Source organism: Sardina pilchardus, chromosome 2 (assembly GCF_963854185.1).
Source record: "Sardina pilchardus chromosome 2, fSarPil1.1, whole genome shotgun sequence".
In the NCBI taxonomy this organism is placed as follows: Eukaryota; Metazoa; Chordata; class Actinopteri; order Clupeiformes; family Clupeidae; genus Sardina; species Sardina pilchardus.
Window position 1 is genome coordinate 27912554 of NC_084995.1, and position 12500 is coordinate 27925053.

Here is a 12500-nt window from a genome sequence, read left to right on the forward strand (position 1 = left end):
ACAGAGCAGCACACCCTGCTGAACAGGAGTCTGTTTCCCAAATGCATAGTGGCTAACCAAGTTAGCAACTTTGTTGGTTGCAGTGGAATTTCCCATTGCCAACCAACTAAGTTGCTAACAGGTTAGCAACTATGCTTTTGGGAAGCGCACCCCAGCTCTGCAGGCTTCACACAGGTTCTCCAGAGCCATGGCAACAGTCTCATGGCTAATCTATTTTTTATAAGTCATCTAGAGAATTAGCCCCAAAGGAACTCTTTGTTTATTTTTATTTGGTAAACTCTCCGCCCTGACATACAGTGAACCCGTGACGTGTGTGCGAGTGTGACACGTGTGCGTGTGTGTGTGTGTTGTGATCAGGAGCTGATGCAGGGCCAGGAGGAGCCCATGGAGAACAGCAGTGGCAGGAGCTCAGAGGAGCAGCAGGAGAACCGAGCCCTCAGAGAGGAGCTGCAGCTGGCCCTCAAGAAGCTCCGAGAGAACCAGGTACGCACGCACACACACACACACACACACACACACACACACACACACACACACACACATACTCGCTCACACATACTGTACACACATGTGCACACACACACACACACACTCACTCATCTTTACAGACATGCACACACAGATACAGTATGTGCAGGTTAAAGTACACATAGGATAAGCAAGATTTGTCTCCCACACACAGTGTGATTGATGCAGATGTTCACCATCCGGGTTCAAGAGTCTGTATGCTCACCTCTGTCTGTGTCGTTACATCTCACCTTTGTGCCTCTTCAGCTGGAGCTGACTACGCTGAGGTCTCTGGCCTCAAAGCACGATCTCCAAAGAGGAAGTCAGGACCCGGCTGGTGCCAATCATCAGGTACGAGTCCACACCACTGCCCTGCCTGCAGCCTCACAAAGGCGGCTTGTTTCAGCAGTCTGGGGGACAACACTGCCACTGTGTTGCCAGCACTTAAAACACACAAGGCCTGATTATATGGAAGTGTGTGTGTGTGTGTGTGTAAGCATCCTCTGAGACAGGCTTTACATGACTCCCCACAGAGCTTCCTGGAGCAGCTGGTCTCTGACTACACCAGGCTGAACGAGGCCTTGAAAGCTGAGAAGAAGCTCTATCAGAACCTGGTGCAGATGCAGAACACCAAGGACAGGTAGGCACACGCTGCCCTCCACCTGACCATCACACGCACGCACACACACACAAATACACACACACTCTCTCTTTCTCTCTCTCTCTCTCTCTCACACACACACACACACAAACACACACAAACACTCTCACACACACACACACACACACACACACACACACACACACACACACACAAACACACACAATCTCTCTTTCTCTCTCTCACACACACACACACACACACACACACACACAAACACACACAATCTCTCTTTCTCTCTCTCACACACACACACACACACACACACACACACCCCTACACCTAGTTTTAGGGCTATAATTTATTACTGTGGCAGTGGCCCCTGGTGTCCATTGTGCGTTGTGTGGCTGGCTGTGAATGCTGTTGTTGTCTTGTTCTCTCCCTCCTCCCCCCCTTTCTAACCCCCCCACAGCGCCGAGAGGCTTCGGGTGCTGCACACAGAGCTGGACACCGTTCAGGCACTGAGAGGACAGCTCGAGGAGGTCCTGATGAGGACCCGCGAGACCGCCCTGGTGCTGGATAAAGCCAATAAGATGCAGGCTGAATTTGGAGGTGGGGACGGGCAGAGTGTGGGCCACCTTAGGGGATCACCTGGGGCAGCTGGGACTAACTCTAAGCAGAGTGTGTTTCAACAAGACGCGCTGTAGGCGACCACTAATACAAACAGGGAGAGTGTGTGTGTGTGTGCGTGCAGATGAGTGTCTGATGGTACTACTTATGAACGTGACAACAATGAGCAAATCGTCTCTAAGTTATTTAATTTATTTTGTATGAATGTGTGTGTGGTTTATTTTGTTGCATTTGTGGCAACCTGTCTGCATATTGCTTTTCACTGCAACAGTTCAGTTGATTTTTGTTCATCATTTTGGTGTATTGTTTTTGTTGTGTAAATGTCTGCAGCCTTTTACTGTCTCAAGTGCCGTGCTGTGTAGAGTGTGGCACATCCATCTTTGAGTTTTGTCATAACCGTTTACAGAAAACATACAGTATGTCTGTCTCTCTTTGTCTTTCTTTTTGTCAGTCCCTTGACCCCCCCCAACTCTCTCTCTCTCTCTCTCTCTCTCTCTCTCTCTCTCTCACACCCTCTCTTACCGTTTCTTAAACACACACACATACACACACACACACACACACACACACACACACACACACACACATAATAGCACACCCATATTTGAAACAGACCCGCAGTGGAGGATATGTAAGAAATGAAGAACAGGCGTTGCCATAGGCAGCAGATTCCATAACAGATCTAAGCTGTGCATCTCCTAGTGAGCCAGTGTAATGTGATGCCAGCAAACTAGTGCTTTATTAGTCCAAGGCTACCCACTTTCACTTGAAGGGGGCATCTTCCCAGCAGGTTTCACTAAAAGATTTCACAATCTTTCTTAACTTGAAAAGCTTAAAGATTTGAAGTTGAATAACTAAATCACTTGATGCCTTAATTGGAGAACATTAGCACTCTCACCTTTTTTGAGAACTGAAAACAAACAGAACAGCAAAAAAGAAATGCTCTAAAACCTCTTGGTGAGTCCCTCTCAAGAGCTGAGTCAGTAGCTGTCCTGTGGCCTAAGCTTTTAACACAACACTGTCAGTGGACAGTTTTTTTTTACCTGCGATCAAGAGATCCCGCTTGAGAATAGTGGCCGTTATTTTGTTGTGCTGCTCACCCTCAATCCAGGGCCATGTTGTGAGCTTTGCCCGGCCGATATCTGTATGATCATTACATTAGCTTAGAGTATGTGTTGTAGTGGTCAGCTGTAGGCTTACAGTATACGCATGCATGAAGGTGTCGTAAAGGTGTACATGTTTTCCTTTCGCCTACCATCGCCCATTGTGACTCCGTGGTTCATTTATGTAGATGACCTCGTTCCTTTTTCTTTCCTCTCCCAGATAAACATTGCGATAACAGCGGAAGCGCTACAACGCTGTATGATTAGGTGCCATTTGAGATGGGCTTTCGTCCGTCACCTTTTTTCCACTCACTGTAGAACTCATACTGGGAATAAAAGTCAAAAGGACCATTTCTATGTCTATGCATCTCAACCGAAAGAAATAAATATTCACTGGATTCATTGTAGCTCTATTGTATGAGTTTTTTTGGGAGTTACTTACATCACTGATCTGTTTTTGTCTAGAGCAATTGAGGTCAAAGGTGATTTGATCACTGAACGACCAGATCATTTTTACATTGACATGTATCATATAGTGTTCATCTGTCTTTGGAGGTGCAATATTATTTTATTTATCCTAATAATTTGTGTTGATCCATTGATAATTATCCACACTTTTTTTTTTATTGGTGTTGAAATACCTAAAACTATCTAAAAATGGGGAGTCCCATGAATCTTCCATTTGAATCTTACATACCACTTGAATACATACAGCATACATAACTTGATAACGGTCTGCACTCACATGTTCTGCATGATGACTTTGCACGAGTTTCTTCTTGCATGGCTGTTATGATGTGGTGTGTCACATTATTTATATACCCAAAGGTTGTTTTCATACTAGAATCAGATGGGGGTTTTTGTATTACAAAATTCAGTTCAGAGTCTTGAGACAAAAGCACACAATCCCTTCAGTGTTTGGCAGTCACTGTTCAGAGGTCTGCTAAAATACAATAGTCACCCACTTCATACTGTAGCTGGAGATTCCATGTTCATTTCTAACCTGTAAGGATGTCATAGCCTCATGCTGCATCGGGACAGATACCACCTACAACAGAGGCTTCCGGAAGGTTTGTACGTTTCCAGTGTAGGCCATTCCTTTAGAACTACTGTAGTTTCCATAGACCTTCCCCCCAAATGAATTGAGCACTGCATAGTCTGCACACAAAAAAAATCATAAACCCCTAAAGCCATCTACTTAATTTTGACAATGGAAGGGGTAAACAAATTATTTATCATTTTCTTTTATCTGATATAGAGGTTTTGTGGACCAAAGCCACATTCCATATGCAATAAAGTGAGCAGTCAAGACCAATTTTGTAGATTCTACTGTAGTCCCAATACAGTTAATATTTTATGATGATACATTCTGTTCCATACCTACATATTAATTATGTCATAAGTAATATGTAAAAAAAGGAAGAAAAAAGAAGATATAATATATCCCAATAACCTACTTGTTTTAGAATTCATTTATTTATTTTAATAAATTAGTGTTCTAGAAAGTTATTGGAAAAATATACTACAATGATACAAACAATGCAACACAGTTTCAGTCTTGTATTGGAGCTATGATATAAATTGCATCATCCCTATCAAATAATAATGAAAACAGCCTCTTTAAATGTTAGAGAAGGAATAACATTGTACATAACCCTTTAGAGTTGTTGGTGTTCTTACCACAAACATGACTCATCAGTGCTTCAAGATAACATTAGTCCGTTGATGTGTGCAGTTGGAGTTCTTTATGTAGCGCGTCCCCACCCACAAATGTCCGGTGAGCTCTGTTCCTCCAGACCTCACTGCACACAACTCATACTTTAAGCTATAATATGCTGATAGGTCTCCACTCAGATTTATCAACCTACTCAGGAATTGAATAGCCACACTATTTGCCAGATTCACAATCTAATTTACAGATTCACAACTTAATGTACTTTTTACACTATGATAAAAAAAATATGTTCTTCATTAGTTTCACCACCAGTATAAGAGGATTGGTCAGTACATCTTCTTCCTCTCTTTGGGGTATGGCTATATGATGGTACAGTATGTGTCTGTATGCCCCATTGCTAGAGACATTACTAGGGCAGCAGCAGTTAGTTAGTCTGCTACGGTGGCGCTCTCGCTCAGACTGGACATGCCTCCCTGTGTGCCCTTGAGCCGAGTCATGGAACTTCCTCTTATGTCATTTCCCCACATCAGTGCCAGTGACTCATTCCTGCCATTCCTGCAGAGGCCACTGTCTGACATCCATCCTTTATGCTCCCCTCAAATCTATTGTGCTCATGTCATTGTGAATGCATCACTGCGTTTATTGGAGTGCAGTTAGGGCGAGTGAAGTGTGTGTGAGAGAGAGAGAGAGAGAGAGAGAGAGAGAGTGAAAGAGAGACAGCTAAAGTGAAATAAAAAAAGAGAGAGGTCGGTTGAGGGACGTGCTTTTGCCAGAACCTTCTCCCTGGAGTCGTATGACTCAAGAAGGAGAGGGGGAGTGGATTTCTAAAAGACAACCAGTAATGCGTGAGCTGAGAATTATAAGGTTCTATCTCCATTTTGGTCGAAATTGAGTTTTTGACATCATCTGATCCATTAGGTGCTTATTAATGCCTGTGTGGTGTTATTTTTGTAAAAAAAAAAAAAAAAAGTTAATTATTAGCAAAATAAAAAGGTACTACAGTACAGTTTTGCTAGCTATGTAAAACTTTGATGCTCAATATCTCAGAACTACCCTAAACGGAGATAGAACCTTATAATTCTAAGCTAAAAGGCTGACAGCACTACACACACAGGGCTAAGAAAAGTGTGTCTGTTCCTCACCTGCTGCTTATGCTGTACTTCCAGAGCTCAGCACAGAGGAGGAGGAGGAGGACAGTGGTGATGAAGATCAGGAAGGAGGAAGGGCTTGCAGCAGTGATGAATTCACAGACAGCATAGAGGACGAGGACGTCAAACTGACCGCGCAGAGTCTGGCCGTCACACAGGTACGGAGGCTCAGCGCTCCCCACTTCAGTCGTCAGTTTTGGAAATGTGTCTTTATGGATTCATACAGTGACATTTCTTCATTGCTGCTACAGTATGATTGCTAGGCTCCTACTGTATGATGATTACCAGATGTGTTATTCACAGCACATTCCTACAAAACAAAAAGAAGAACATTATGAAACAGTTCCAGAATGGTATGCAGAAGCCACACATTTTTCAGTTCAAGACAAATTGTACCGTTAAGTGCTGTTTGTTTTAGCTGGCAAGCCACAATATTGACATGTGTTTTCAATTTTGGCCAGTCAATATCATGTGTGCTAATACAGTCTGACTATATAGGCCAACCTGTTCCCCAAAGTCGAAAGCGGGCAAGAATTATTTGCCGTAATTCTTCACATCTCAGCTTTAACTATAAAGCCTTCAGCGATAACAGAGGACAGAGGAAACAGTGTTGTCTTGCATGTGTCTTCACCCCTCTCTCTCCCCACAGAATGTTGGGATGCCTGGAGGACCAGTGAGCAGGGAGCCTTCCCAGGGTGCCGAGGGGGGAGGGTGGAAGGGTGAGGTGCAGCAGTTGGTAGAGCAGAAGAAGACAGTGGAGGAGGAGCTGGGAGAGCTGAAGAGCCAGCTCAAGAGGGCTGGCTACAAATCTCTGTCCCAGATGAGGTACAGAATACTCTCTGGTTGATAACACACACTAACACACACACACACACACACACACACACACACACACACACACACACACACACACACATACACACACACCCGCTGTTCTGTCCATCCATCATTCTGTCCATCATCACAGATGTTCTGTCTGTTCCATCCAAAACATCAAAGTTAGTGCCAAAACAGGTTACCTGTTGTCCTTCCCAAGTTGGGATGATTTTTTTTTTAAGTAACTCTCTTGCAGTTGTTGTACCTTAATTGTAAAAAAAAACAGACAGTCTCCTGCAGCTTAGTCACCTTGTTCCTGGTGTCTGTGTGTGTGTGTGTGTGTGTGTGTGTGTCAGGTCTGCGCTGCTGCAGCTCCAGACTGAGAACGAGGCCCTGAGGGAGAGCGGCGGCAGGGGGCCGCACGGAGCCGGACGCGGGCCGGAGGCGGGAGCAGGTGTCGGGGGATCAGTCAGGTGCAGAAGGTGGGAGCAAAGTGACACGGAGGAGGAGGAGGAGGAGGAGGAAGAGGAGCCGCTGAGCCACAAGGAGCACCACATGTCAGATAAAGAGGAGGAGGACAGTGAGGAAGAGTCAGAGGAGGAGGAGGAGGAGGAGATGGACGCCATGGGACTGCCGGTGGGGAAGCGCGGGCCTCCCACGGTCAAGCTGCGGGAGGGCCGAGGGAAGAGGAGGTGCACCAGACCGCACTCGCTGGACCTGGGCACCCTGCTGTCCCACCGGCCCAGCCAGGAGCAGGACACACAGGTACGGTCACCACAGCACGGCTGCCCTCAGCACCGCTCTCACTGGAGGGACGAGACATGCAGCCAACATGCAGGAATATCAATGGGACAGAACTAGCCAGTGACTATGGCAGCGTAGTTACAGGAAAACTCAAGATTCGTGGCTGTGTTGATTGTGTCTTTATTCCAAAATATTTTGATTGATATATTAATAATACTATTATTACTAAAAAATGATACTATGATTATTATTACTAATATAATGGTGCTTTGTTGCACTCTTGTAGAGGTCATATGAACGCCACTGAAGCACGGTCTGGTTTCTCCTGAAGAAAGGTCTTTGTTGGCCTGTTCTCCTGCTGCTGCCCTTGGTAGTGCCTGCAGGTGCATGAACAGAGCCAGACCCTGTGTGAGCACGCTGTCTGTACTGGAGCAAAGGGCAGAGAGAAGAGGACAGAGAAGGAGAAAGATAGAGAGAGAGAGAGAGATAGAAACAGAGAGAGAGAGAGAGAGAAAGGGGGGGTATGGGGAGCGTGTGAAGAGTGTGTGAGAAACAGAGAGAGAGAGAGACGGAGGGAGGGAGGGAGAAAGAGACCAACATTCAACGGCATATGTTTTGAAGCAGCTCTATATACTCTGAGAGATCGTTTTCATTAGAACTGCATGCCAGTGTAGATAAGGCCGTTCCTAAGAGTCATCTGACCGCTCTGGCCTCTCTGGTGCGTGTGCTTCAGGAGGAGGACGGTGGTGGAGGGGAGCGCGGCGGGGGCTTCTGGGAGCACGTGGAGGCCGGTCTGCGGGAGCAGGCGGAGCGACTGCGCTCTGATCTGGCCCTCAGCCGCCAGGAGAACCGCGAGCTGCAGGAGAGACTCATGGTGTCCGAGGCCACCGTCCACGCCCAGGCCGACCAGCTCAAGGACTACAGAGAGCTGCTGAGTGAGTGGAACTCTTTCTCTCTCACACACACACATACACACACACACACACACACACACACAATCTGGTAATACACACAATCTCACCCACACACATCCACATCACGTCCACGCAAACAACAGTAGCTACAAAATTCTTTATCATTCCTCAAAGTATGTTGCGATTGCATGTACATTCATAAACTCTGATCACTCATGGTGTTGTGTTTGGCCTGGCCAGCGGAGACATCGGTGCAGCAGGACAGTAAGCTGGTGCAGGTGGACCTGCAGGACCTGGGCTACGAGACGAGTGGACGCAGTGAGAACGAGGCCGAGAGAGAGGACGCCAGCAGCCCAGGTGACCACACTCACACTTCAACACTTATTAATAAACAATAAAGAGAAAGACCAGTCACGAATCTCAAAACTCAGGCAGCTCATAACCAGTAAATCATTTGTGAGTGTGTAATCTAATAGTCAGAAGCCTGACAGTCAGTCCATTACTCAATTGTATTATTCTGTACATATCACTGTGATGTGTGTTTGGTTCATTGTCCCCACTCATTACATTTTGTCTTTTAATTTGATTTATAACATCAACTCCTGTCCAGGGTCAACAGATGTAAATTAGCCTTGTGGCTATAATCTGGCCCAATTATATATTGTGCACTGTCCCTGTCAAATACACGTAAAATAAAAAATAAAAATAAATAACAATAAGTGATGAAACACTATAATGTAGGCACCCACTGAACTGTTGTCATTGATTTTGGTCCATCAGAGTTTGATGACCTGGAGATGTGCACGTCTCTGTCGCGGGGCAGCGAGTACGGCTATGCGCTGAAGGAGTCGGAGGAGGACGAGGAGGGCTCGCTCAAGCCCCTGGTGCGCGACCTGCGCTCGCAGCTGTCGCGCTGCCACCGCGTGATCCGCAGCCTGCAGCTGCGCGTGCGCTCGCTCTCCGCCACCTCCGACTACGCCTCCAGCCTGGAGCGCACGCCGCGCAAGGTCAACTGGGCCTTCCAGGCCTCGCCGGCGCACAGCGGCCTGGAGGAGGACGAGGGCTGGCAGTCGGACGGCCCGCCGCGGCCCCGGCCCAGCCGCGAGCTCAAGGAGCTGGTGTCGCGCGTCGCCTCGCTGGAGAACCAGCTCAAGAGCACGCGCATGGAGGGCGCCCCCGCAGGAGAGGAGGGCAGGTGCGCCACCTGGCCAGGGTGGGTGTCTGCTGGTCTTGCGACCGCTTGCCGTTTGTTCTGTTCATCAACACTTGTGAGGGGGGAAGAGGAATAGGGAGTTGGAGTGTGTGTATCGAGCAGTGATATTTAGGGCACTCATTTAAATAGCAGACAGAGCTCTGGCAAAAAGCAAAGTCATTGTGTATGAATTATCACTATCTTGTGTCTTGGCATGTGGGAGTATTGGGCTGACTCAGCCATGTTTGCATTTAAGATCTTGCCCATGGTGCTAATTAGCAAATAACCTAGTTATTCAATTAGCATTTGCTACTCTCAAGACTTTGCACTTTGTCCGTCATTCACATTGGGGCCCCTTGTAAGCTGAACCCCACCCCTCTCTGCCCTGACAGGAAGTACAACACACTGATCCAGGCGCAGGCTCGTGAGCTGTCCCACCTGCGGCAGCGCATGCGCGAGGGCCGGGGCGTGTGCCACATCCTGACGCAGCACCTGGGCGACACCACCAAGGCCTTCGAGGAGCTGCTGCGCGCCAACGACATCGACTACTACATGGGCCAGAGCTTCAGAGAGCAGCTGTCCCAGAGCAGCAGCCTGGCCCAGCGCATCAGCACCAAGATCAGTGGCCGTGAGTACACACACACACACACACACACACACACACACACACACACACACACACACACACACACACACACACACACACACACACACACACACACAGAAGCACACACAGGCACACACACAGAGGCACACACACACACACACACACACACACACAGTCACACACACACACACACACACGCAGACACACACAGAGAGACACACAGAGACACACACACACACATACTCACACACACACACACATACACACACACGCACACATACACAGGCACACACACACACACACACATACACACACACACACACACATAATCATCACAGTATAATTCATTCATCAAATTCATTCTCTTTATCTCCAATCCCTCTCCCTGTCCCTTGTCACTAGGTGACCGGTCAGAGCTGCCCGATGACAAGACTGGCCACGAGCTCCTTGCGTTGCGGTGAGTGTGACTCTCTCTGGTGCCCCCTCTGCATCAGATGGCACACAACACATATGCCACAGAGAGAACGATTATGTGGGCACAGACACACACAATGAGGCAGACAGAGAGACTGGTATTACAGCTGGCAGTGAGACTTGGGTTGGATGAACCAAACGGACCTCATGTCCTACAGAACCACAGGAAGCATGCTTGCTCGTGCACACACACAGACTTGGGTTGGATGGACCAGACGGACCTCATGTCCTACAGAACCACAGGAAGCATGCTTGCTCGTGCACACACACATGGGCTCATCCGTGCTTGTGTATGTGTGAGGATTAAGAACTGGCTTCCCTGACACCAACCCAGTGTTTTGCTGGCCGAAGGCAGGTGCAGTTGGATTTAAGGCAAGCAGCTTTAGGAGCCTCCTCCTCCTCCTCCTCCTCCTCCTCTACGTCATGCTGTCTCCTGACAGCGCACACACACACTTGTCCACACGGCTCCCAACACACACACTCTCACTTGCACACTCATGGTTACGCACAGGTTTTCACCAACTGTCAGGAGGCGCATTAGACACACTGAGGCACGTGTGAGCAAGTCTCGTGGTGCTGTAAGCCCAGTGAACCCTGCCCAGGCGGGTCACAGGCAGGCTGGCCAAGTACACCACACACACACACTCGCACCCTCCCCTCCCTACGTTACTCTTTTACTGTGAAGCCTCCCAGCTTTGGAACCCGGGCATAGAATCTCAAGGGAGAAAAGTGATATTGAGGATGTCTGTATGTGCTTGAGCAGTTTTCGACTGAATTTGGATTCAAAAACAAAAGGAGTGTATTGTGGCTCAACAGGAAGAGGAAAGAGCAGGGCTGAGAGCGAGGCGGAGAGATAGAGTGTGCAGGAGTCACCACAATCCTCAACATCTTAAGAGGCTCAGAGGGACTGAGGGGTAATCAGAGTGACACTGCTCAGAAATCACCCCTCCCCCTGTCCATCTGCCTCTGTGTGTGTGTGTGTGTGTGTGTGTGTGTGTGTGTGTGTGTGAAGACAGGGGGAAAGAAGGAACCACAGGGTGAATTAGACAGACCAGACTCAGAATCAGACAGCCATGCTCATGCAGTGTTTTTACCAACTTGTGGGTTTTTTCCCTCAGTAGCATATGGCAGCAGTTTATCTGAGCCTGACAGGTGGACGTCCCTCTGGAGTTTATTGATTATTTAGACAATCTCGTTAAGATTAGAGTGGAGGACAGTGGCTGCTCTGAGGCTTACAGCAAAGCAGAGGAGCAGTTTGAGGCATCTCTCTCTGTGTGCTGTCAGACTGCAGACAGCAACAGATAGGAACAAGAGAAAAACGACAGAAAAAAAGAGAAAGAGTGAGATAAAGAGAAAGAGAGAGAAAGAGAAAGGGAGAGGGAGCACCTGATCAGAACTCGCGTAGCGCTGAGCTAGCATGGCTCCGCTGTGGAAGTCCATGTTGTCCAAGAGCAGCCCCCTGTACCGCGACTCGCTGTTCTCCAACACGCTGTGGGGGGGTCGCGTGCGGGAGCGGGAGCTGGCCCTGCTCCGGAGGCAGCTGGAGGTGGAGAGGAGCATGCACCACGGCCAGCTGCAACAGTAAGGAGCCTCCTCCGCCCAGGAGCCCAGGAGCCCAGGAGACCTGGAGCTCCGGCACACCACAGCGGCGCGTAGACTAGACACGGAGAACTCCAGCACAACAGGGTCTATGCAGAGCCAGCTTTGGGATTGGCATTCCTCGTTGCATAGATAGACCTGTGTGTTGTATTCATGCTTTTGGTTGTATTCATGCTTTTGGTGGTCATGCTTAATCAGTACAGTGTGTAGACGGAAACTAAAGCAAAAGATGCTTAAAGAATCTAGGGTCAAAGTGAAAGCCTTGAATTCAGGGTGTTTGTGATAGTGCGGTGAGCTTGTACTCAACTTCACTGACTGATGCTCAACTGTCATTCAGAGGACTACTAATGTGGGGAGATGTAGGATTTGGTGTAAAACTCTAGCAGGACCTAACCGACCCTTTCCCTGAGCTACCCAGATTTCTGACGGGTCTGTTTGTGCTGATACAGGTTGAGTAAGGAGCTCCAGCAGAAGGATAAAATCATCGAGT

At 48.0% G+C, this 12500-nt stretch overlaps 1 protein-coding gene across 4 annotated transcripts in view; it reads left to right on the plus strand.

Annotated features, from left to right (window-relative positions):
* The window catches only part of LOC134068529 (myomegalin-like), a 55853-nt gene that overhangs the window by 32657 nt on the left and 10696 nt on the right, over positions 1 to 12500 (plus strand). For all 4 annotated transcript variants that reach the window (XM_062524231.1, XM_062524216.1, XM_062524207.1 and 1 more), the window contains 13 exons: positions 358 to 483; positions 775 to 858; positions 1041 to 1147; positions 1581 to 1720; positions 5683 to 5822; positions 6314 to 6489; positions 6837 to 7245; positions 7958 to 8159; positions 8379 to 8495; positions 8919 to 9351; positions 9723 to 9958; positions 10340 to 10394; positions 12460 to 12500. The exon at positions 12460 to 12500 is cut by the window's right edge and continues 213 nt beyond it. In XM_062524231.1, the coding sequence (XP_062380215.1) occupies positions 358 to 483; positions 775 to 858; positions 1041 to 1147; positions 1581 to 1720; positions 5683 to 5822; positions 6314 to 6489; positions 6837 to 7245; positions 7958 to 8159; positions 8379 to 8495; positions 8919 to 9351; positions 9723 to 9958; positions 10340 to 10394; positions 12460 to 12500 (2266 nt within the window). The remainder of the gene's footprint in view (positions 1 to 357; positions 484 to 774; positions 859 to 1040; positions 1148 to 1580; positions 1721 to 5682; positions 5823 to 6313; positions 6490 to 6836; positions 7246 to 7957; positions 8160 to 8378; positions 8496 to 8918; positions 9352 to 9722; positions 9959 to 10339; positions 10395 to 12459) is intronic.